At 41.5% G+C, this 26,503-nt stretch overlaps 1 protein-coding gene across 8 annotated transcripts in view; it reads left to right on the top strand.

Annotated features, from left to right (window-relative positions):
• Positions 1-26,503, top strand: part of LOC104922999 (rho guanine nucleotide exchange factor 28-like) — a 37,470-nt gene that overhangs the window by 2,258 nt on the left and 8,709 nt on the right. For 4 of the 8 annotated variants that reach the window (XM_027277550.1, XM_027277549.1, XM_027277548.1 and 1 more), the window contains exons 3-22: positions 2,648-2,789; positions 3,502-3,611; positions 3,976-4,162; positions 6,653-6,836; positions 7,684-7,885; positions 8,135-8,210; positions 9,353-9,399; positions 10,079-10,151; positions 18,388-18,509; positions 18,699-19,081; positions 19,756-19,930; positions 20,374-20,485; positions 20,717-20,797; positions 21,747-21,789; positions 22,669-22,758; positions 23,351-23,474; positions 24,239-24,383; positions 24,650-24,705; positions 25,572-25,629; positions 26,230-26,356. In XM_027277550.1, the coding sequence (XP_027133351.1) occupies positions 2,648-2,789; positions 3,502-3,611; positions 3,976-4,162; positions 6,653-6,836; positions 7,684-7,885; positions 8,135-8,210; positions 9,353-9,399; positions 10,079-10,151; positions 18,388-18,509; positions 18,699-19,081; positions 19,756-19,930; positions 20,374-20,485; positions 20,717-20,797; positions 21,747-21,789; positions 22,669-22,758; positions 23,351-23,474; positions 24,239-24,383; positions 24,650-24,705; positions 25,572-25,629; positions 26,230-26,356 (2,537 nt within the window). Of the gene's footprint in view, positions 1-2,647; positions 2,790-3,501; positions 3,612-3,975; positions 4,163-6,652; positions 6,837-7,683; positions 7,886-8,134; positions 8,211-9,352; positions 9,400-10,078; positions 10,152-13,303; positions 13,581-18,387; positions 18,510-18,698; positions 19,082-19,755; positions 19,931-20,373; positions 20,486-20,716; positions 20,798-21,746; positions 21,790-22,668; positions 22,759-23,350; positions 23,475-24,238; positions 24,384-24,649; positions 24,706-25,571; positions 25,630-26,229; positions 26,357-26,503 lie in introns of those variants that run through there. The other 4 variants (XM_019264507.2, XM_027277551.1, XM_027277552.1 and 1 more) reach the window with 4 other exon arrangements.

Below are 26,503 nucleotides of genomic sequence, written 5' to 3'. Positions count from 1 at the left end.
ATGACGATCCATGCAATAGGTTGTTGAGATATTTCACTCAAAACCACATATTAAACAACTCCTAGCACTAGAAGGGAAATTCAAGGATTCACTTAAGTCATTAGGATCTGGGAACAACGAATGTCAGTACAAAATGTTGTGCCAGCAGATGCTGAGATGCTTTACTAGATAACTGGAAACTAATGAAAAGACAGAGGTTTACCAAAGGCATTCGGATTCAACCTCTGTGCACTATTTACAGCATATCTACACCAGAATGCAGCTAAGGCTACCCATCTAATATTTGTCGAGACATTTTACTAAAAAACTAAAACATTAACTACACAAAAAGGAAAAGTTAAGTAGGCTTAAGTATCCTCTGGTGTATGTGCACGCACCTACACAGAAGTTTATGGGCCACTGTTCCAACATGGAGGACAAAACTATACCATATCCCTAATACAAAACTGTTTAAAGTTTCAAATTTCCTATCCCTTCATTCTCTGCCTTTGGTAGCCCCCTGTGTTATGTCCAGTATTTAATGCAGTGGACACAGCACCATTAGTGGTCAACATATGACCAATCACACAACAGTGAGGAGTCTTAATGAGGGCCTAAAAGAAGCTGTGAAGACATTGAACCACATGTCCACTCTGCCACTGGATAGACAACTAGGGATAAAGAAATGGAGTGTGAACCTGAAGGTGGGATTAGGTGAGACGGAGAGACATGGAGGCAGTATTACTCACAGTGTCTCTATGAGATGGCGAGAGAAGTAAAGAGAGAAGCCTCTTAGTTTTACAGTGTGAGAAATCAGGTCAGCTGCTGAGGTGATACAAGGCTAATAGATAAACTCTCATGAGAAAAATAGAAAGAGAGAGATTGCTTTAAAAACGTGCTCACTCTTAAACTCTTATAGCATCCAACACTAATCTGGGATGTTCATTGTTTTTCAAGTTAAACATTATAATTCACATTTTTGCTGTACCTTCTTTCCTTCAACCTGTCTCCTCTACTCCTACCTCAGTCAGTCTTTTGATATGTTTCCCAGAATAACCTGCACAGTGTTTTTTGTGGCTGCATTGCTGTCTGGTCTATCGAGACAAATTGATATCTCATACAATAGATTTCTTTTTGGATGTTGGTAGAAAGCAGCAGCTCTAAAAAGCAGGCTAATGGAAGATTTTATTCATTCATTCTGAAGGACTGAAACTAAAAGCAGATGCTTTGTCTTGATATTTAAAAGTTCAGCTATCAATCTCAGTTGCAGTAGATCTACAGAAACTGCAGTCATTTATCCACAGTAAAACAGTTCATAACTGAACAAAGAGCACGGGCCCAGAAATGTTTGAAGCTGTATCAGTATTTTTATATTAACAATTGGTTACTCTTTTCTAGAGTCAAAGGGGTTGCTCATAGTGACATAGGTAATAGATTGATGAAGTTTCTCAACTCTGCGAAGCTTTTGAGCCTCAGAAAGATAATTGTTTTGTTTTTACAACTCAGTTGAGTCTCACAGCTCCCACTAAACCATGCTTTTCAACCCAAAAAACTGCTATAACCCCTATGGTACACTACCTTCTCAGCAACAAACAGCAGACTGGCTGCGTCAGCGACTAGCTTGTGAACATAGTGAAGCATTTAGCTGCTTAAGAGCCTAATATTTCCCCCAGGAGACCAAAACAGAGCAAAAAGAGAGCATATATTGGATTACATTCAACAGATGGATGACTCTAAATGCATGCTAATGTTCCTTACATCTGCTGCGGTTGTGTAAATAGGCAACTGTTTGCTACCAAGTTCAACATGTCAGCTTCATAAGGTGATAATATGTTAGTGTTGTATTTGCAACTTGCCTCTCTGTATACTTTGTGGGGGGGTTCTATTTAAAATGCTGTTACTGTTGTTGTGACTAATATCCCTAAAAAATGATACTATTGTGCCAGTTCTCCCCAACCTCTGTAGTTTTGTGGTTCTCTCTGGTGGGTTTTTTTAATGCATATTTCTATGGCTGGGTGTCCTCAATCCTTTTTCTATTAACAATTAAAATATGCCTGAAGCCCAGCGTGTAAAAAATATTAAAAGCAGGGATGAATGTCTCGTTAGATTTGGTAATCTTTATTACTAATTTATTTAGGTGAAGTTCACGTACGGCTACATTTAAGTATGTCATCCTCTTTTTCATCAAAAAGAATCATTCTGGTCCCAGAATCAAAACTCAGGTACTGTATCGGCTCCTCTTAGTGAGGATTTACAGTCAAGTGAGGGTGATATTTAACATGCCGCATCTGACCTGCACATTTTTTAAAGGCTGCCAATCAGTGTACATATCAGTGTATCATATCAGTGTGTATTCTGACCTATTTCACCTTCTTCTGCCTCAGATCAGAAGTCTAAAGTGTTCTTGCCTGTTGGGATCAGGGCAGGTCTTTGCAGTAGACACTAAGACATTCCTGTTTTTATTGAGGGGGGAATGTTTTATTGTACCCTCAAGAGGTATGCTGTCAAGGGATTTGGTGTACTTTACAGAAATGTAGAACACTGCATCAAAAAAGAGTCTTTCTCTGAAATTAGCCTGTAACATCTTTAGGAATAAAAATATTTGCTGCTCTGTAGCATATTCTTCTTTAGTTCCCCTCTCAAACTCTCTCACCTTTCTTTATCTCAGGGCCAGGCAAAGGTATTTGCGTTGCTGGAGGGTTTAGACTCGGTGCCAGAAGATGCAGAGGTCTACATTGTTTTGGAAGGATCCACATTGGTCCATGTAACCAGGGCCCAGAGTGATGTCATGCTCTGCTTTATAGTGCCTGGTATGTGCATGTGTATGTCTACATGATGTGTACCGTTTTGCTGCGCTACTGTATGTAAATCTTCATGTCTATGTTAGAAAGACAGTTCAGACAAAAAACTGCACATCGTGACAATCCCAAGTTTTCCACCCCTGTCTGTGATATACTCAGGAACAGTAGGCTATATCACTACTTGAATCTTCACACACACACACACACACACACACACACACACACACACACACACACAGGTTGTGACTAGTGGTCTGGAAAGACACAGAATCTTATCAGCTTCCTCTCAGGAGGGAAACAGCTCCATAAACAATATGTCAACATTACTGAGCCTCTGTGTAGGCTGACACAGACAGCAGGCAGTCCTGCAGACTTGTACACTCTCTACAATAGCTGGACCATTGAAACCAGGTCTCCTTCTTCTTTAAAAGCGAAATAATAAAATAAGGTTTTAATATATTTGAGGCTCATACCAGTGGTTTTGCGTTTTTAGCTCGTTACTTACAACATATGTAAATATTTTTAGACCCAAAAGCGGTTTGAGATGTTTAATCATTCACTGTGCAGATTTTAACTTGTGCATTTTTTCTATTTTCATTGCTTGAGAATACAGTTGCAGGCAGCGCCTTTGTATAATTAGGATGGAAATTAGATAGAATAAAGGATACATAGTGTGTCTGTCTGGTGTGGAGTCTGTTTTTTTGATTGCCTCCCTCTTTAGGACATAACCTGGCTGAGGTGGTCTCGGTCCAGGCCTACCTGTGCTCTGCAACCACACCCCTCACCTGGGTGGGCGGGGCTTCATTGGAGTATGTCCAAGATGATGCTCAGGTAGGGAAAGGACACATACTGCATGATCCTATACACTGCATACAGGTTTGTGCATCTCTGAGGTACAAATAACACAGATTCTTGTAGAACAGATATTACATGTTACATATCTGTTACATATGTACAGATATTCTTCATGTTGTGCAAAAAAATGTCCATATTAGCACGACAAAGTTTGTAATATTAAGTAAGGATGCAATCATTACATACACTGTTACATTTATGTGAAGTGAAACACTTACCTGATTCTCCAAACAGATGTAAACTTATGTTACCTCAGTTGCACTGGTAGTTTTCACTGTTTTTTGTGCAGTGTGCACCAGTTATCACAGATTGTATCTTATTCCTGATGCTTTCTTCTCAGGACCTGGCAGAGCACCTGGTAATCCATGGACATTGTCTGACTTCCACGGATCACAAGGAGCTGAGCAGCCTCTTCAACTTGGGCCAGGAAAGCTCTCGCTGGGCTATGGATCGTCGTGTGGCCCTGGCCATGGCCAACCTGGATATCCCCCAAAACTGGAATGTACTGGGAAGCCAAAGTGGAGACGGTGAGAGCAGGATTATGGTATCTTGCTGAACGGGCATTTTTGCACAGATATGTTGATTGAAAGCACATTATATTTGGTTTTTATTATCATAACTTCTGAAGCATTCTAAAATGTTTAAAAGATCACATTAGATTTAGACAAACTGACAGATGAGGAAGGTTAAGGAATGACAGTTTGTCTATAGAGGGATTTATTACATTATTATTTACATGTCAGTTCATGAACAAAAATTCCTGAAGTGCAGTTAGTGAGCAAAGATCAGTCAGTCACAGTTATAACCTCATCTCTCGGCATTGTGGTGGAAACTTGGACTCGGTGCTCTCCAGGGAAGGTGAACTGTTCAACTCTGCTTCCCTTCACTCCCCTTCTCCTCTGCCATCATTCCCATTTTCCATGCTCACTCGGCTCAAATCGGAAGTGAACATGGTCACATGTGAGCTTCTGTTGAATTCATCAAAGCCAATTAAGCAGCATGTAATGTGGTTAATAGAGCCTTTCCATCTGGAAGTAGCCCGAGGCAGAGATCAATAAATCTGACGGCAAGTGTGTTCATGTGTGTGTGTGTGTGTGTGTGTGCTGACCACCATATTTACTAAATGCCACTATCTGTTTGTGTGATCCGAGTGTTTGTGTAGGACCACCTACATAAATAACAAACTAGATTTAGCGTTAATATAGTTATGGCAGTCTGTTTCATCGCAGCGTCTCCCTCTAAATGTCTGCAGTTAATTTGATAACACTGCTTATGACATCACTGTATTGCAGATGTTGCATGCGACTAAATGGTCAATCCTTAACTTTAATTTGGTGGCTACCATTTATTTATGGGGCATTTTTAAAGGCAATGGAAAAACGTCATTGTGGCACAAAATCAAGAGACTTTGTTGGTTCTTGGAATTATTATGTGCTCTCTGGACTGGAGTGTAGCTATAAAAATTGAGCATCATAATTTTGACATTCAGCTGGAAAAAGTGTTATCTTGTGAAATCTGTCTTTATAGCTCAACAAGGCCTGCAGCCCCATGACTTTTGGATGCACACTATTGTTGAAAAAATCGAGCAACTGAATTTTTTAGAAGTGAAGTGGCCCTTTTTAGATCTGGGTTTGGTTTCACCAGTTCCTGTTACGTAACCTCAGTTTGAAGAGAAAACTAAATCACTTGTAAAAGTCAGTAAAAGTATTTCTGCACCAGTTTTGATCAGCACAATACTACAGTACGTGGAAGAAAAATGTCTTCTATCGCCTGTCATCCTTATGTCTCCTTTCTACACACACTTTCTACTGACCACTATAAAACAAAGGAAAACAGGACAAAAATGGTATTTTTGATTAAATAAAATCAAATAACTTACCGTTTAGTTTCTATTTGAAAGATCCCATATCAACCCTAATATGTAGTAGTTTATGATGTCACATGAAAAGGTCCATTTATTCTTTCATTTCAGTGTTGTTGGGGCGCCCTGGTCGCTCACCTGGTAGAGCATGCGCCCTATGTGCAAGGGCATCCCCCTCTCTCCCCCTACCTTCCGGCCCCTCTTTAGCTGTCCCACAAAAATCCCAAAAAATAAATCTTCAGTGTTGTCAGTGTAGACCGTCTGATGAGTGCATTTTCCCTGTGATTCACCACGATTTTTTTTGTAGCGCTTGTGACTGACGCATCATTTCAGACGGCATCTGTCTGGTGTCTTTGTACCTCTGTAAGTTACCTCGTGTCACCTTGAAAAAACTCTGAAAATGGTGACTGTCAGATCTTGGTGAAAGCTGTCACACACTGCTTATTGTTATTCAAGTTAATGTGACTCACTTCTGCAGTTGCCTGTATAATTGTTACTTATTATAGCAATAGTCTAAACTGCTGATGAATTAGTCACAAATGCTGCAATATTATGGGTGGAGGTCCCGAAAATCATGATCCCAATTAAAACAAAACCACATGAGTAGACAGGAACAGTGGTAACAGTCAAAAAAAGTTTCACTAAATTGAGCTTGTATTATCATTGTCTCTTTTTTCCCTTTTGAAGAGCTTCCAAAGCTTAAAATTATTTATAGATGAATTCATGCGGCATTTTTAAAAATACAACAGTTGCATTTCCAAGCTTGCCAGTTGCTCGACTGTAGCCTATTTGATACAAGCCAGTTACCTGGATACAGATCTTGTTGGACTGCATTGAGTGGCAGGCACAGAAATAAGAAACTGTTGCCACTTTGTTCAGAAGCTTTTATTACCTTAAAATGGGTTAGTGGAGCAGAGGGATCTAGTGCTGTCCAAGAGAAGAAATCAATCATTGACATTTAGGTTAATTATCATGGGAAGGTGGATATCGAGAAGAGATTCTTGACACGTTAGTTTCCTCCTATTTTCCTCACATAGTTTTTTTTTTTCTATCCTCACTCCCTCTTTCATTCAGCAGCTCAGGCAGATCCCACTGCCTACCTTTATCTCTGCAGTTCGATCTTTTATGTTATTATATATTTTTTTCTTATCTCCAGAGCACACTCTCAGAGAATCTCCCCTCCACCTGGCAGTGCGATGGGGTCTGTATTGGTTGGCAGAGCTGCTGCTTTGTCAGCCAGGGGGTCTGATGGCTGTCAGTCTGCCAAACGAAGAGGGAGTCACGCCGCTGCAGCTGGCACGGACAGCAGGCAACACCGAGCTCCTGGAGCTGCTCACCCAGTAAGATTATCAGTTCCAATAGGGCACTTAAAGGAAAAGACATTAACAATTGAATCACTGTTTTGCTGTAACATTATGCGATCAGTGCGGAGCTTTCCCACACACAGTAAGGTTTGAAGTGCCTTCGAATGTACAAATAACCCAGCTTTACCACATGCATCTGTTAGCTGGACCCAACTTTCCTTTTTAGAGGGTCACAGAGGGCTGGAGCCAATCCCAGCTGACAGTGGGTGGGAGGCGGGTACACTCTGGACAGGTTGCCAGTCAATCACAAGGCTAACTCATACAGGAACAGACAGGAACCATTCATGCTCACATTAGCACCTACGGGCAGTTTAGAGTCATAAATTGACCATAACCTGCTTGTCTGTCTTTGGGCTGTGGGACCCACAATATCTAAACTCTGCACAGAAAGCTGCCTGCTGGCCTGCAGGTTTGAAACCCAGAAGCTGGACCACCGTGCTTCCCAGCTATTACCTACAATAATTTTCATTCTTTAGATTTCTAAAGTACTGTAAATATACCGGTTGACATACATTTTATGAAGAGATAAAATGTTAAACACCTGTTAGTATTACCTGTCAAACTCAGGAATGTTTTGTACTCACTCTGGATCCATAAATCTTTAGTACAGATCATAGGTCTGTCAGCCTGTCATCACCTGCTCTGACTGACAGTACTTTTGGATATTTTATTACTTACTGGCTTGGAAAGTCTTTCTATCCACCTTTTTTCTGATAAAACAGTATTCTAAAAATCATCCATTATCAGAATTATCAGAATTATCTATAGTGGATTTTTAGTGGAGTGTGTGTCTTATTAAACTAAACCACCTGTTGTGCTGCAGCCCACCCAACCCTCTAGCAACACCTCCAGCAGGTCTGTCCCAGGTGTGGGCAGACCGGTCCCGCTTGCTAAGGTTCTGTCATGATACGGGGAACCTCACTCTAACCGTACGTCAAAACCTGAGGTGGAGTTCGGAGGAGAGCCGGCATGCCGACATACTGCTTCTCAGAGACCGCCTCAGAGATGATGACTTCCTCAGAGAGGTGAATCTGGGTGATCAATTTTGTCTCGTGCTGGTAATGATACATAAACACAGAATTAAGATAAATCTGTAATTTAATTAATGATTAAGGTGTTTCTTGGGTCCTTGAAAATAACCTCAAAGGGACATAAAAATACAGCCAGTAGAAAATTGTGTGATTTCATATACATATTAAATAAGCATGGAGTCAGAATCAGTCCATCCCTGGTCTGCTGCGTCCTCTCTCAAAACATTACCTTTCCTCCCACAGATCAAAGCACTACGAAGGGAACATGTGGAGACAATCTTAGAGAAGGAAGAACTGGTGGATGATCCTACAGAGAATGGTATCATGCTCTCCTTAATCTGTTGGCTTTTTGCAGGATTTAGAGGCCTGGTTAAACTAAACCATCCAGTCTTAACTCTTCTCTTTTATGTTTTAGTGTTTTGTTTTTTGTTCTGGTGGTTTATCAGGTTGGAGATACTGTGGCTTGAGTCAGGCTACAATATGAATAGACAATGACTGCCCTCCTGTGAGGTTTTGAGGTATTGCAAGTGTGAAAGAAAAAGAGGAGATGATGACGATGAAACTAGGAAGCAGACTCTGCTTTATATTATTGCAAATTTAACATCTATTCAACAACTCTTGCCAAACAACAGTTGGCAAACAACAAAACCAACTGGCAATTTGAAGATGTCACCTTTGGCTCTGGGCGTTTTCTTTGTGCAATTAATCGATGATGACAGCAATCATAAATTGTGCTATGTTTTTATTTCTGTCTGTGTTTTCATGGATATGTTGTTTATCCTAAGACAAGCAGTTAAACTGTAAATAAAAAATCTAGAGTTACCAGGATGAGATTTAGAAGGTCACAGTCTTTTTTTTTTTACAAGATTTCATCCTTTTACCCTCTGTCTCTGTCTGTCTCTTGCTGTCTCTTGCTCTTGCTGTGTGTGTATCACTGTATCAGACTTATGTGAATGTGTCATGGCGTCATGCTGAGGCAAATCTTTGAGACTTTTGTCAAAATAAGGTTGTTCTTTATTTTTACACAATCTCCTTTCTTAGTTTCACCTTTTTAAAAATTGTTTTATGCATTTCTCTCTGACTTTCTCTCACAATACATACTTTATGGGTCACTGCCACTTCCTTCCCCTACATTTCCTGCTTCTATATATTTATGTGACTCCAGGGCTCATATCAAACACACTTGAACAGTAATTTCTTCATGTTGCTGCTTTGTTTCTGGTAAGCAATCATACACGCCACCTCCTTTGATCTGGGATGCACATGGTAGTTAAATGAAAAGGAAGGAGATGAAGGCCACACAGTAAAGAATCTCCCCAGGTTATGAAAAGAAAAGAAAAATAAGACTTTACATGGTACATACATCGTTAAAACTGACAAACATCTGTGCTTACTTCAGCCTCTTTTGAAGTTTAATGGCTGCTGTATGGCTACGTCTGAGTACGTTTCCTCTTCTTTCAGCACTGTATCCTGATATCAATGGAGGAACCTCTGCTGTAGAGGAAAATGTGAGTATTTGATTAAGGACAGTAATGTATTTTTTTATGATAAAAATGTACATGCGCAGTGAGCTGTAGACAGTCATATATTTTACTCATACTGTAAATCTCCTTAGAAGTTTAACGAGCTTTATGTGATTAAACATGAACAAAAGCAGCCTAGGTCCAACCTGCAGCCCTTTGCTGCATGTCGTTCCCCATCTCGCTCTCTCTCCCCACATTCCTGTTACTCTTCAGCTGTCTCAGTCAAAAAAAAAAGAAAAGCTTGAAAAAGGCCAAAAAAAATATCTTATTTCAAATATTAAAGCTATCAAAGCTACATTCAGTCTCCTTGAACATCTGCATCAGCCAGTGGCAAACTGTGGTCAGGGTTCAAAAAAGGCCATGGCTGCCCCTCAATGTGCCACATTGTTTAACTTTTATTGTCAAGGTGTTGGAGTTGGCACCTTGCACGCACCACTGAATAGCTGACTTTGTGAATGGTCAAGTGTGTGTTTCATGTTTGGAGGTGTTGCGTGTGCACATGATTCTGGTCATCCGATAGGACTTGTTTTAGGTGATACAGATGGTTACTTTCTGTAACACACCTAACACTTGTGTTTTTGTACTTAGTTTCTGTGGTATGCTTGTAGCCTGAAGAGAAAGTCTCACAGTTGTTTGGTGAACAGTTCCCTGTTTCTTCACTCAGGACTACGAGGAGCCGCTGATGTTTTGTCTGAATGGGGAGGATGAAGAGGACGATCCACCACAGCCTGACTCTGGTAAGGATTTTTATTTTTTATTTTTAAACTTCCTCCAAAGCAAGCTTACTTTCTCAGAAGCCTTTTTTTAGATATGGTTTTGATGTTGGTGTTTGTGGTTCCTCAGCTGTAGATCATGTTTTGTCCAGACTGAAACCGATTGCTGTTGTTTTAGGTGGTGTTACATTTATAAGAAGTTATCCAAGTAGCTTAATTGAGTCCAACTGCAGGAAACATTTCCTTTCCTGAACAGAACTTGGAACTCAACTCTAATCCTCAGTTATGGCTGTCTACCATCCCCATGGACTATAGGATCACATTTCAGCCCCTCAGCTTGTCTCGCCCCCCCTCTCTGGAGTTTCTGGAGTCTTGTCACTCTGTGTTTGCAGTGATTGTGGCACCGAGAAGGATTCTTTTTAATACGACATACAGAGAAGTCTGCCGTAGCAAATCATGTGTCATCTTATTCCTGCCAGCAGTGACAGGGGAACAGAAATGAATCTTAACTAGGTGGCTGAAGGTGTTTTCACTCTGATCTGCCTCTGGACGGGAAGAGAAGGATTTGCGATTGGGAACATCCTGCGGGTTAATAATTGGCTGTCTTGCTGCAGAGCAGACTGATGCCTCAGTGTAAGAATGCTGTGGTTACAAACTGAGGCTTCAGGCTTTATAACACTTGGCACTGGACATTTGCAATCCTAACTTCCTGTGGCTGGTGTTGTTTTCCATGCTATATGGTTTAGCGATTTTGTACACTGTATGCATATGTGTATTTGTGAGTGTGTGTATTTGTTGACTGGCTAAGGGCCGTCATATTTTCTGTTTAGTTTTAGCTTTGAAGACTCCCTGCCTGTGACCTCGACTGATCCCTACAAATGCTTTTTGTGGTTCAGATGAATAACACTGGTCCTGTTTGATCCAAGTTTCTTCTCAGTGCTATGTTTGAATAAAAAAAACAGCTCAGACTGAAAATGACTCAGGTTTATACATAAAATTCTTCCAGGATTGCAATGCTTATTTGACCCTTGAGGAATTTCAGTTCTTCATTACAGATTTTTACAAGTGACTGGCAGGTTTTCATTTTTTTAACAAAGAAGTGAAGCACGTTACGGGATTCCAGTCCTGTTTTTATCACATGCGATACGACCACTCGACTTCAGCTAATGCGTCATCGCATAGACAGACACAACTTCTGTACCCGGAGCTTCAGGAAGGGATGAGGAATTTTGAGCGTAGCTGTCATGTTCCCACTGTCTTCTTGATGTCAGCTCTTTCCTCTCTGCACTTCGAATTACTGTAACTTTATTGGCATGGCTGGAATGAAAACAGTATTGCCACAGCAGGTTGTATAAAGTTTGCATTGTAAGTATAATAGTTCAAACTTTGAAAGAAAAAAAGGTTTTCTTTCTTGTCTTCTGTCATTTCCGACCCCCTCCTCTTTCCCCCACCTCTGCCCTCCTAATGCCCCCAAAATTCAAATACCCCACCCTAAACACACACTTGCACCCAAATACCTATACACACACACACACACACACACACACAGACACACAAACACACATGCACCCTTTCCTCCCTGGGTCCCACCCTTCCAGGTCAGCATTTTAATGTGAGTTTAGTGAACAAACAGCAAAGGCCACTTTATCCTGAGGAGCTCTGCTCTCCACAGCTGAAGAAGACAAGGAGGACTGTGTGTGTGTGTGCAGTAGTGTGTTTGGGAGAGAGAATGCAGTGGAGAAGAGCACTTCGAAAGGGGCAAGGGGTATGGGGAAGTGAAAAAGAGGGTGTTTGTGGCTGAATATGGGTTGCCAGGGCTTTGCTGAATGCAGTTTTCCAGCAGCTTGTTGAGATCCCCAAGGAGAGGAGAGTGGAGCAGTGTGAGAATGGTGTGTGTCTGTGACTCTGTGTGTGTGTGTAATAGGGCAAAAGGAGGGATTTATGATATGGATAGTTTGGCAGGGTGACAACAGACGATGAGCGCAACGCCAGGAACGCTAACAAGAGTCTCCAACCCCGGCTGAGGGATCTAATTGGAGAACGGAAAAAAGGATTAAACCTCACACAGACCCCACAAAGACAGCATTAATGTTCACTAGTACAGTGCCAACACCCTCCATCACCCCTCCCCATGCACACTCACAGAAACTACTTTCTATAGTCTCAGTGTAGCTCCTCTTGCACATATTCTGCCTATAAAACCCTTCTCATCCCCTTTTCTTTTTCTCTTCCTTTATCACATTCCTTCATTTATGTGCATTTATAAACCCATGTTTGGCCTCTCTCCAGAATGCTTTTGTCTGATTTGTCTCTTAAACGTCCTTCACCATCCCATTCTCTCACTTTTACCACCTCCAGCAAAACGTACTTGTATCCTTGTTGCTGCAAATGGAGCACTGTACTCCTGCAAGTTGGCAAGAGGAGGAAACAGGGGGGGTGGCATGGAAGAAGAAAACAGCAGCGGCTCTCACTGCTGTCTCCATGGTGAGGCTGCTGACCTGGCAGTCCCCCCCCTCCCTTATGCTCAAAACCCTTTTCCCCCTCAGCTTGTCTTTGACATGCTAAAATATAGAGAAAGAGACAGGGAGAACAGAGCGTTCGAGAGGGACTCTCTTCAGACGTGGCATCAGGCATATTTGGGGTGAATGGTTTCAGTGTGTGGACTGTTCAGCTCTGCAGCCTGAAATATCTCCGAGGCAATCATGAACTCACAGGGTTAATGATTTCTCCCATGTCTGAGACTCACCTCCACTAAGCTGTCTGCCCTCATGTTTGTCTTCGTTGTAGGTTCTGAAGTCACTCCTATGTTTGACTTTGTCTCTTTCTGTTTCTCTCCCTCCTTCAGTCATTCTTTCCGGCCGTCAATATACTCCTCCCCCTGCTCCTGTCAGCATGTGTTGATCTCTCTCCCCTCTCCCTCCGTACTGTGCGTGGTAGATGAGTGACTGAGGGGGGACTAAGGAAAAACTTGGAGACCAAGTGGATGGCACAGATTTGAGAGGAACAGTCAGATAAAACAGGGGAAAGTAGTAGATAGGGAGGAAACTCAAGAAGAAAGAAAAGAAGCCGAGGGAGAGGACAGGGTTCGGTGCCGGCTCTGTCGGGACAGTTGGTGCAGAGTTGTGGAGGGGGAAGGGGTGGATTTTAGGGGGAGGGGTGGCTGGGGGAGACAGAGGGGAACATGCTGGCTCAATCCCGAAGTGTCATGAGTGTCTACAGCAAGCCTCTGGAAAAAGGAGAGTGAATACTGCTGCTTTTCGCAGTCTGTTCAGCCATTGGGAAAAATGGATGTAAACTGAGGCGCTGTTCGTTTATTTATCAAACACATTGAGCTGTTTGGATGAAGAGTTTCTTGAAGACTACAAATCATGGATTCTGACTCTGACTCTCCTTTCAACTACTCATGGCCCTCGTTTCCAAAGATGAGGATGCGCAGGAAGACAGGCAAAAAAGGTAACACTGACTGGACTGATAGATTAAAGTCAACAAGGTCACTTTTAATGTCACAGATAGTCAAATATAGAGTTATAGACAAGTGTCTGGTCTGTTAACTGTGTGACTGACATTCAATGCATGTGGATTAATCTCAGAAAGAACTTGTACACACAGACTAGCGTTACAGATGCCCTCCTGGCAGACACGTCTCACTGCTCACTGTGGAACAATACAGTTAAAATTAGACTGTTCCCATTACACATGCTTATTCACAGGCCTCCTCTGCAGCAGCGAGTCAATCAGAGTGAGATAACTGCATGTTTGCCAGTGATGTAACCTGATATCTGACAGTATGTTGGGGAATGTCATATGTCTACTCGAGGCTGATTGAGAAGTTTGGGGCTTCTGACATCCTTTGGGCCACACTGTTGTGTGCGTGAATGAACCTCGTGTGACTGCTGAGGTCCGTAAAATGCAAAAGTGAAGCCTTAACATACCAGTGTTAAGGCACCTGCAGTCGATAGCCATAATCTAGGTTTGTTTATGTGTCACTGAAGTGTCCTTGGAGCTCAAGTTGAGTGTTTTCCACAGTTTATTGACATTTTATGAGAATCCGTACTTAATCAAGTGAATTCTGGAGCTTAAACTTGGCATACCAGCTTGTTGCTTCACCATTAGTCATGGGAGAGCTGAGGAGAATGCTTAAAATAGTGTAAAATTCAACCTGAATGGTTAAACAGCTCATTGCTTATGTGTAAGTGACTGTGTGTGTTTTTTGGGAAAAGTGAGAGTAAGGGAGAGACACAGAGGAAGATCAAGTTACTGCCATGTCTGTGTCATGGCTCAACTCCAGTGCTCTTTTCCTCATCTTTCACCATAAACCTCTGCAAGATTATCCATGTTATTACTTCTTAATTGTGATTGACATCTGTAAATTTTATACACACTGGCTTGTCTGTGTTATTGGGCTGCAGAGGAGAAACAGCAATGCTATATAATCCTTTTTAAACTGACCATATATTCTCAAATTGGATTTAGACATTTTCAGAAGTCAAAAGTGAAACAGTTCTGGTGTAATAATGCACCTGCAAAGTAAAATGTAATTTCAGGTGTGCTGAGCCACAAGTTTATTTTTTCACTCTGAGTGCTGATCGACACTCACTCTGAGTTTACCTCTTACTGGATCTCATTGGCCAGGTGACACACTGAAATATAAACACAGTGAGAACGCACAATGTGATGCTTGGACCAGGATGTTTGACCGCAGGTGTCATAACTGGGGTTTGTGGATTTTGGTGGACAATTGTTTTAATGATTTAAATGGCCCTCTCTGAGCACTGAAGTCAAACAATTACCTCTCTCCTTTTGTGACGTAATGGTATGATTCTTCTAAACTTGGCTTGTTGTTTTACTCCGCTTCTAATTTCTCCCAGCTCTCTCCAAAGTGAAAAATGTTTAGTGCGGTGCTTAAAAAGGACTTCATAAAAGAATAGACAGCATGGACAAATAATCCAATAATACTTATACTAAACAAGCGTAGGTGTTTAGACAGTTAATAATCATGATACTCTGTTTATCTTGAACTTTTTGTTTTTGCCAATTTTAGCACACCAGCAGCTTCCAAAGAGAGAAAACCTTGAGAAAGAGTCCTTGTAACCAGCCCCCCCACTCCCACCACCATCCTGCCTTCCTCGATCTCTCTCTCCCAGGGGTGTGCATGGGTTGAAGGGTCACTCTCTGTGTTTAACTGCCCTGGTCTGGAAACCTTGCAGTGACTGCGGTCTTTGTCTGCGTCTCTGTAAAGCTCGAGCTCTCTCTTTTTCTCTCTCCTGCTGCTCCAGGCACCGCTACTGTATAGGGTTGGCTCTCGCTCAGGGACATGCTCTGAATATCACATCACATCCAAATATACCTTCTGTGAGCAAAATCTTATACAAATAGCCCCACACACTGCTCTGCGATCCTTAAAACCTTCTGAAATGGCAACCTGTGGACAGCAATCTCTGCCTCAACGATAAAAACACCTTCTCCGGTAGAAAGATTGATTTTGTGCAGCACCAACTTGCTGCTTCTCTGTTATTCCCAGAGTTAACTAATGTTAAACACAGATCGCAGTGCCTGACAGTAATGTTCACTGAGGCGATGTTTATGGGTCAGAGGTGTGTGAATGATCGGGCCCATGGTAGCCAGCTGTGGCTTTGGACCTGGCCCAGAACCTTGACTATTAGTTCTGTCTGTCAAACTCCTTAAGTGGGCTTATATGAAACAGTATCAGCTTTCAAACAGTGGTTTGACCCTCATTCGAGATTTGACCCTGCGCTAAAACTAATCCTACGATACAGAGTAGAAGGTCTAACATGACTTTGTGCAGGTATGATGAATCTGGATTGAGGTCTGGATGCAGTATAATGTCTTCATGTGGAACTGAGTGGATCCAGACGTTTTTTTGACAACAGAAGAGGTTGTAATGTTTATGTTTTGCCATTTTATGATGATTTCAGGCTGTAGTTTGAAAAAAAAAGGACATTTAAGTTCTGGGAGATATGATGCAGTTTGAACTCTGCACATGCAGTGGTTAAACTTGAGTCTGTATCTTTACGTCTGGATGGAACAGAGATCATCTGGTGTCCTCATCAATGTCCCCCTGTTGCCTCTCAGATTTATTGGACTCACCGCCTACAGGAAGCACAGCCAATTGTTGGTCTGATTTATTCTCTGCTACAAATGTTGGCCCTCTCTTCTCCTGCTCTGTGGTGCTGGCAGCTTGGAAACTATGGATAAACTATGGATAGCTTTTTTTTTTTTAAAGTGCGTTTAATGTCTGTTGAGAAGTTTAGGTGGAAACAGTGATGCCAAAAACATGTTGCACCGCTGACATTGTTGCAGGCAAGGCTTTAGCCAGTGTAAGGTGAGACTGTCATTAGGACAGTAATAATATAGCTGAGCTAATAAGGCTGCCTCTTCTGGTTTATGTGATGCGTCCTGCGCTGTTAGTGCCGGTTGCTAATGTTGTTAGAAGTTATTTTTTTCTCAGCAAATGGTTCACAGATTGTGAAATCTCCTTTTTGTTGCTGCACTTTAGATGTATTATGCTGATATACCTTCAGTAAGCTTTAAACATTGGTCAGTTCCTCAGAATCAAAGATAAAGGGCTTCTTTCTGGACTGGATTGTACCTACCTACCCATATTTTTTGTCATACAGTGAGGAATTGAGGATATTTTCCTTTACTGATGGTAGAGTAGTATCAGTGATACAGTGATCCTGATAACCAGAATCCATGTTCATGTTTGACTGAATGAATCATGATAATTAGTGATTTAATATCGGTCAGTGTGTGTGTGTGTGGTGTTGAGACAGAAAACTCTAAACTGCTGTATATCTGGAGCCTTGACTACACTTCATCCTCCAACATCCTTTCCCCCTAAAGGGCTTTACAATTGGCCTTTCATTCACACACACTCATACACCAATGATGATGGTGCTGCCGTGCAAGCCGCTGCACCATCGGTAGCAATTTAGGGTTCAGTGTCTTGCCCAAGGTCACAAGGACATGTAGACAGGAGGAGGAGGGATTGAACCCCTATCCCATAGATTAGTGGATGCCCCGCTCAACCTCCTGAGTTGCCTTTGAGTTTCAAAGCTCATTCTTGAGCCTGAAAACAGCCAGTCACAAAATAATCTTACCTCAAGATACCTCATTTAGTAGCCTTGTTTTTGGCATTTTCTATATCACATGATCTTCATCAGCAGATGGATTTTGCTGACTTGTCATTAAAATGTACATTTTTCAAATTTCCATTGTTATTGAGCATTTAAACAACTTTTTGTCCATGTTTCAAACAATGTTTCGAAACGATGTTTAAACATCAATTAATCAAACTTTAAGATCAATTTAGTTGCTGTTATGGACCTTCATGTCATGTCACATGATCCCATACATCAATCATTAGGAGTTTTATATTAAATTTACCTTTGTTTCTTTTATTTTATTCAGGGCAGCGCAACATTCAATTGAACAAATTACCTATACATATACCGTATATGGTACACAGAAATGCAGTATATATTGTGTGTGCATTACAAAATGTGTGTACTGTCTTTATTTTAATGTTTTTGTGCATGCTTAAATCCACACTGACTTTTACATTTACATGTTATCAGCTGGACATTTAGTATATTGTTTCCTTCTCACATACACAAATTGTATATTTCACTATATTTCATTACATTGTGCAAATAAGCTTGAACAATATGAATGTCTCATCAAAGGTTTGCTGTAGTGAACACTGTGGCTCATAACATTCAGCCTGTAGGTTGTTTTCTAAACTGAAATACTTTCCAAGAAATTGTGTTGTGTGGAGAGGCTGTGTTTTGTGCAGAGTAACATCCCAGAGGGAGCTGTGTGTGTTTTGAGAGCAGGAGTGTTTCCCCTGTTAACCAGCAAAGCCAGGCTGCTGCTCACAGTGACTCTACTGTGTGGAAAGGGTTCCTCTCAATGCTACTGTGTGCTCACCGGGAGTTATTTCCACTCACCCGCTGCATTGAAGGCAGGGTGGGGAAGAAACATGCCTACAGATGCCCAATCACAACTCCATGCACACTCATTCACATGGGTGTGCAAAGAGCCAGACAGACACACACACACACACATTTCATACAGAGACTCTTGGTCCTGAACAATGACATGCGGCTGCCCAGGATGTCTATGTCACTTCCCGTGTTTGTGAGAAGCTATTTTGTGTTGCTGTGGAAACCAAATGTAATATTGAAAAATCCCCTCTCTCTCTCTCTTTCCCCGTGGCCACCCTCCTGCCTCTCTGTAGAGAAAAATCAGTCCATAAGGGAGAGCCAGGCCTCGTCTCCGACTCTGGCGGCAGCTGCCAGACTGTCAGCGATGATACATGGCAAAGACCGAGTGTATGCCAACACCATGCTGGTGGATCAGGTGAGTCGGGCTGAAATGAGTGATTCTTTCTTTGCAGCGTAAGTAATAACATCTAATGTGAATCAGTTATATAGTTTATTACTTTAAGCCAAAAACAGACTTGGCTCATATGACGTAAAGTGTTGTTTTAAAAGAGCTACATATCAGCCTGTGGAATGGTTCTTTCAGTTTCTCGCTTTTCTGTTCCAGGTGGATGGCGCTGACATTAAATACCGCTCTCCAGGGGAGGATGAGGTGAGCCCTGAGCCCTGTGTTGGCAGCCACCACTGGGACTCCTTCTCCATGACTCCCCCTGACTTAAGGAACTGCTCCCAGAATCGGCACCCATCCTCACCGCGCAACGGGGAGAGGGGAATCCGAGGCCCCAGCCTGGAGAATCACAGGGAGCCATCCTCTTGCGTCTCTCCCCCCTCTCCCTTTGCTTCCTCCCCGTCTTTTCCTTCCTCCCCGCTGGCTTCCCCCTTCCGTTTGTTCGAGGGAGCACATAGGCGTCAGGCGCACTCGTGCCTGCCAGTTTCTCCTGCTTTGAATCGCAGAGGATGCAGCTTAACGGAGACGAGCCGGGGATTGAGGTACGGCGATATCGTTATTAATTTTGAACAAAAAAATCAGAGACACTCAAAGTGTGGACTTTTATATGTAATTATAGAACTTTAAATGTGACTGCCTCAGCTGATTGAGTTTTTCTGTTAAAGTGAGAGAGTAAAAACTTCATGCACTCAACTAGAGACTTGCTGTGTGAGCTTGTTGATACGAATCGAAAACATTCCTGTGTGTAATCCTGACTAAGACACTCACTAAGCACCATCTGTTTGGAATTTCAGCAACAACATTTCTTGATATTTGATGCAGTGATTGTAATCAGTGAAGGTGCGGAAAGTGACAGGAAGTGTGGACACAATTGAGCTGTTTGTGTGTGGAAGTTACTGAACATTCCTTCCAGTTTCCTCAATGCTGCAGGATCTGTGACCACGGATGCCGGCAAAATGCTGCGCGGTTTAAAGCCTGAATTTGGTCACAGTGACTGTCCATGGTAATCTTTAAGATCAAGATCATATGCACTTATCTGTACAAAATGGTTGAGGTCATCACAGACACAGAGTCAGCACATTATCTTGTAACTTAGAGTATAAATCTGACAGCTCCCCAATAGACCAGTTGGAGGCATCATAATCGTATTTACATTCTTTACAGTCAGCTGGATTTTTTAAAACCTGTTTCTGTTTTCATGTGTTGGTCTAAATAGTCCTAGTCTCGAGTGTGACAGTGGAGAAGAGGACATACTGGGACATTCGTACCCCTGCTCGTCTTTAAAACAGCAGTCAATCCTGCGATCCAGCTCAGGAGAGGAGAGGGACTCTTTCGACACATCACCAGACTTTAACCGCACACACTCTGACAGCACGTACCCGTCCACCAAGGTACACCCTTATTAAATGTGTTTTATTAATTATCCAGTGTTTTTTTCCATGCATGTGGACGGGGATGGCCTGGTTCTCTCACTTCTTTATTCCAAACAATCAATTAAAACTTATGACTGCAATTCTCTCAAGACAAGAGACTCTTACTGAATGCCTAGTTCTATAAATAGGCACAGTTTGTAAATAGTAAATACACACTTTAATCTTCAGTTGATAGATGAGCAGGTCAGCTGTGTCTGAGTGGACCTATTGTATCATTCTTTCATGCAGTCATGAAACATTTCTGGCAGCAGGTTTTATAGTAAATATGCAGTACAAGCACAGTAAAATGGGAGAGCACTGCAACAGACTCATCCTGGCTTACAAACAATCACCAGTTGATAAACTAAGACTGTCATCTTCTCTGTCGTCTGCTCTGCCTGATCCGTCCCTTTCTCACCCAGAACCCAGAAGAAGCGGAAGTTCGTCTGCGCTCTTACTCCTACTCATCCCCCAAAGCGAAGCCGTCACGGCCGTTGCTAAACCGAGACGCAGCCATCAGTGACCTGGCAGAAGGTGAGTGAACTTTGACCCCTTTGCTCCGTGACCTTTCTTTTCCCAGGAGCCAGCTGAATGGACACATGTGCCACATGTCTAATAGGGGGGAAGACCAGACAGGTGTCATAAATAAGCTGAACCTCTAACCTGTGTGTTTGAGTGTCAGCTCCGCTTTAATACCATTCCGCTACTCATCTGTTTATGAGTACATGTGTGCACAGCATTAAGGCCATGCTTTGTCCTGTGTAGATGGTGCATTCAGCGGCGGCAGTCGTTCTCTACTTCAAGCGTTATCTCTCTCTAAATCCCTCTCCCGTCTCAACCAAGTTAGTAAGTACAAGAACAGCATCTTCTAAACTGCTGGTTGGCCTGAGAATACGTTTTCGGTGCGCCTTTCGCTCTTTCTGGTGAACCGTGGGGTAAGCTGGTGGTTATCACAATTAAAAGGCATATATGGTATTTTTAAAACTTTTCATGACGCAGTGTAATTTAAAATTCTATTTCCACATGCTGGAAAAAGTGAAGAAAATGATTAAAAATGACTTCCCTTTATGGAAAAACCAAATCATTTTACTGTAAAATGATTTCCCCAGATATTTTGATCAGACAATTCTGCAAAACAATGATGTTTCTAATTGTGGCTCAAATTGTGAAGCCCTATATCTGTGGTAACATTTTGTTTTTGGTGGCGAGTGCAGCACTCATAATGTGCAATGCGCAAAACCACTGACTCAGAAGGAACATTATTATTCTGAATCGTTTGGAGATCAAGAGCAGACTTTCTCCAAAGCTTGATGTCAAGACTTTTTTTTCTGAGCAATAAAACAATAGTCGTCCAAACATTCATTTGTATAATGACTGACAAGCAGAGGTCTGAATCTTTAAGGCTGTGTATTTTTTAATATCCTGAGGCTTTGGAAAAAATACTCTGGATGTAACTCTCATAGATCATCTGAAGGCGGACTTGTTTCTAAGCTGAGGGTTCTGTTTTGCTTCAATTTGGGTACATATTTTGTTTCCCTTTTGGTTTTATTTTCCATCTTCTGTGTCATCTGGTTTTCCAGGCAAAACTCTTGTCCTTTGTTTCTTCTAACTCTGTAGGTGTCTTCTGGATCCAGGTTGTTTTTGGCATTCTTGTATTTGTTTTTCTAACTCCTGATCAGGGATAATGGTTTTTAACGCCCTCGGCTGATTCACTTATAATCCGTAATAATGTCTTCACTTTTGACACGTACTTCTAGCTTACGCATTTTCCTGTCCTTGTTATTCTACTTTACAGAGCAGAGAGCATTTAGCCTGACTGATACTTCCAGAGAAAAGAGGTAAAATCACTTTGTCATTTCTTGAAATCAGAAGCAATACAGTTATCCGTGCTCAGCACCCATTGCTCACATATTCCTCCCTTTTTTAGGCATCAGTGTTGACCAGCACTTAGAGATTGGGCCTGCATGTGTGTATGTGTATCTCCAATATAAAAACCTGTGGTTGGGGTTTGAGTGTGCAGGATGTGACATACTTCCTGTTGCAAGGCTAGGGCCAGAATACGCTCTGATGGCAACCTCAAAATAACCTTGAGTAAACAGCAAATCTCAGGACTTTCCTGAACTCCAGACCTCAGAAACATCAAGCTAATGTTTAAACACATCAGTGATGAATAACCTGTTGCATGCACATATTGTATCATATATATATATATATTCCGGACATTGATTTATTTTCATCATTAATTTCATAAATGCCACGATCCATATTCATTTTATAGCTGATTTCATCTCACTGCCTCATAAATGTATCATGCGCTAATACGTTTTGTTTGCTAATAACCATGCATTGCTAACAGAGGAAACATATATCAACACAATATCATATTAGGCAATTAGATTATCATGTTAGATTATCGGTTTATTGTATTAGTATAGATCATTTTAATACTACAAATTCACAACACCAGCCCGAACAGTGTCACTGACCATATTTGTATATCAGTATCCATCCAATATTAACATAATGTGGATGTTGCCTCGGCTTTAAGCATTGGCTAATACATTATATTTTATTAACAGCCAGTCAAACAACAATGTGACTGTCCATGTGTAAAACCCACAGTTTTCTGTCTTAGACTCTAATCTTAGATGATCTGTGAACACATTATTAACATACTGAGTCTCCGGATGAGTCTGAGGTGTGTTATATCCATGCAGGGTTTTGGGTTTCCGTAAGCGGGCCCAGTCAGCAGAGGAGGAGAGCAGCGCATCACTCCAACATCTCACCCTCACTGAGTTCCTCAAAGAGTATGTTTTCACCAAAATGACCTCATAGTCATGCATGAGTGGCTTAACTCATTCTAACTCCCGCCGTAAAAACCATTCCCCAACTCATCCATTAACCACATGGATTCCTTGCAGCTGTATTTGGTCATGTATGAACCCTGACAAATAGATTACATTAACACCTATACAGTATAAGTTTGCTATGACATTGCATGTTTACATTCTGTCATTGTTGCCTTTCACCTAGAATGTGTAATGTAACCAACATAGTTACTGTCAGTAGTTGACACGTTATTAATTGCATCTTGGCAAGGTCACTCTATAAATAGTATCCACTAGAGTCCATAGTGACTTCCAAGCATGCCAAGCATGTTGTTAAGAGTAATAGTCTGTAGACCTGGGGTCCTGGAAGACTGTCTGGGCATTCTTTCATTCCAGCATGACACCAATACATCTGATTGTGCAACTCCGCTTAGTATATTTAAAGTAGTAAAATAATGATTCGTTTCATAAAGAGTCTGCATGTTTAGCTTGAATGCTGCAGTCCTCCACGGGCCAATTCAATTGGAGAAGTTGTGATTAATTGTTGACTGAAATGTTCACACTTAAACAGGATCGAGGACGAGGAGTGGGACAAATACATAATCCCGTCTAAAGTCGAGTCAGAGAAGTACAAAGTCAGTCGGACCTTTAGCTTCCTCAAGAGCAGGATGTCCAGCACTCGCAACAAGACCAAGGTGAGGCAACGCAGTGGAAAATATGATTCCTGCTGGCTAAGACTTTACCTACATAGCTAAGAGATCCCTATAGTTGAACTTTGTTTTTTAAAAAAAAAAAGACCAGAGCTGAAAGGCCTCCCAAAGTAGTGTAGTAAAAGGTTTACCACCTTTTAGACTGGCCAGGATTCCTGTGCTGGAGAACCATTGTCTGTGCAACGTGCCTTTATTTGGTGAGGGAGAAAATTCCCTCTCCTCAGGTCTTAGCAACGGGACACAGTGAAAATATCCTCTTACATAATGTGTAGACCCCCCCTCCACACAGCGTGAAGATCCAAAACACATTCCATAGTATACTTTTAATATTATAAACACGTGCACATGTGCTCAAGAACATCCATGCGTTTACAGACAAATGATGTACATGAAGAGTTAAAAAAACAAACATGCTCTCTTAGACTTCCTTGTAAAGTTTGATAAGAAAATAAACATTACACTATCACACACATACACAAAGGAATCCCCCAAATGCTCCCCCCAAGCATGAAGCACCACAACAGCAGCAAGTCTCCATGGACCTTAACAAAGTAAACAGAAAAGCTTACTCAGAGGCCTCTTTATCTCAGCTAGCTCCACTTTAACAGGTGTGTTTCAGCAAGAGGACGACCTCTTTCTGCCTGCTGCTCAGAGTCATGTTATTTGTACTTTGGTAGTTTACATGATATTGTGGAATTAACTGCAGTAAATGTCAGCTGAGTTTAAAATGTTTACGACTCATGTTTCAGGTGAAGGGGAAAGAGGTGAAGGAGGGAAAAGAGAAGTCAGGAGCCGCTAATGGACACCAGTTTGTTCCAGTGTCTCCATCTGGTCCCGCTCCCTGTGTGGCCTGTGATAAGCCTGTTTCTGGGAAAGAGCTGCTGCAGTGCTCCAGTAAGTGCTGTACTGTCAGTACTGTTGTTGTTTTATGTCTGTGGTGGCTGAACTGTTTAGGGTTTGTGGAAATCTCCTTGCACGTGTTGCCTTGATGTTTTGTTTAGTAATTTTCTTCCTCTCACAAAGTCAACATCTATCACAAGGAGCAGGGTGGTTTGACAGCCATCTGGGCATTGAATCCAGAGATGTGATCATTTTGTTTATTATCATTTAACTGATGAAATTAACTGATTAACTGATATTTCATCTGCCTTTGTCTGTAGACTGTTTCCTGAATGTACATAAAAACTGTCGAGAGTCTGTCACAGCCTGTGGAAAGGTAACCACAAACACCACACACCTCAAAACTAAGCAAGATAATGAATGATTTTGAACATTGTTTAAAAAATGTCTTTTGGAAATCCTCCAAACCTTTAGATGTTTACTACCTCATTTCTGGAGAACCATTGACTGCCTCACTAGACAGACGTGTTGTACTTTGAATTAAAGGTGTCCTGTGGAGTGTTCTTGTAAAATACAAAAGTTACGTTTACATTTAGTGATTCTCACTAAAACACATTTTGTGTGTCACAAACATGTTACGCACAAACTCGTACCAATATTGCTCCATAGCACTACGAGTGCTCAAAAACTCCACAGGTTGCCTTTAAAAACAAAACTCACATTTCCTGAACTGAAAATGTGTCACTCTCATGTTGTTACTATGCTACAGCTTTTAGTTTTGTTTAACTGTCCCCTCAATGCTCTGAATCCAGTAAGCACATATGAGGTCATGGGGTTTCGAAATCCTTCTTGGGAAATGTTAGAAATATGTAACTGTCAGGTCTGTGGTCTGAGATGCTGTGCTGTGTGGTCCCTTCCTGTGTCACACTTTGTTGTCTGATAAAGGCAAAATGCCAAAGAAGGATATAAATAAGTTACTGTGGCAGAGGCAGGTTGAGAGGAAGCGGGTATAACAGAATGAGTAAATTCCAACACTTAGTGACAAAGGAACTCCTGGAATGTGTCTGATGATGCATAACAATCATATCTGTGCAGGGGGTGTCTTTAATGTTTTTGTTTTGGCATAAATTGTCTTAAATAGTGACTGAATTTCTTGTGTCAGGGCCACAATAACCTGATATTTAAAGCACAAACAAAATGATTTACAGCTGTTGATGTTAATATGATTATGTGTTTCCACAGAAGCCACAGGAGAGGAATGCACTGCTGATAAAAAGCAAGACCTTGTCTCTCCCACAGAGTGAGTCAGAAATTACAGCATGTCCCCCCCCTTCCCCCCCACACTCCCAAAGTGTCCTCCCTTGGTCTTTGATTAACTTCTTACCTGTCCTCCCTTGTTCCTCTTGTAGTAGACATAGAAAGCCAATGCTCCTCACCCCCCCACGCTCTCTTCTTCCCTGTTGTTCTTTCCCTGGTTTAAAAAAAAAGTTACATTTTAACCCGTCTCAGTGGGGGATCTGGTCTGGATTGTGTTTACGCATGAGCACAGGGGAAGAGTGTTTCTCTTGCAATGACAGGATTTCATTTCATTTCTTGATGTGAGGTTGTGTGTCATCACAGAGTGTTTGATGTCCGATAAAGGTGTCAAGGTCAAACATATTAATCTTCAGTTACTTTAACATATCGTCACAACTCTAGGCTTAATGCCCATTTAAACAATAAGGGATATGAAATACAGACCTCCTCACAGCTTTATAATCCAGTTACTGTAACAATCAGTGACTACATAGTTATAAACAAAGTGTCTAAACACAAACCAGACATTTAAAGCATTTATTTTTTTAATTTTGAAAGGGAAAGCTTCCAAGGTGTGACCTGTTCTTTGTGATGTTTCCTCCAGACTCTGTAAAAGACAACTCCCCAGCCTGTGTTTTCTCTTCTTCCACTTCACTTCCCACGATGGCCAGAGAAAAGAGAGAAACAGTCGCCCCTCTCTCCAAAAGTCTCTCTATCTCTATAGACAGCAGGTAGGGTACATCAACTAATACATGAGAATGATATTAGAATTTGTTATATAACAAAAAAACATTTATAACTACAGCCTAACTTTTTATTTTTATATTTTTAAACATATATATTCTTTAATGTTTCCATTAAATGAGTTGGGTAGCAAA

Source organism: Larimichthys crocea, chromosome III, assembly GCF_000972845.2.
Source record: "Larimichthys crocea isolate SSNF chromosome III, L_crocea_2.0, whole genome shotgun sequence".
NCBI lineage: Eukaryota > Metazoa > Chordata > Actinopteri > Sciaenidae > Larimichthys > Larimichthys crocea.
This window is presented reverse-complemented; position numbering and strand designations above follow the sequence as displayed.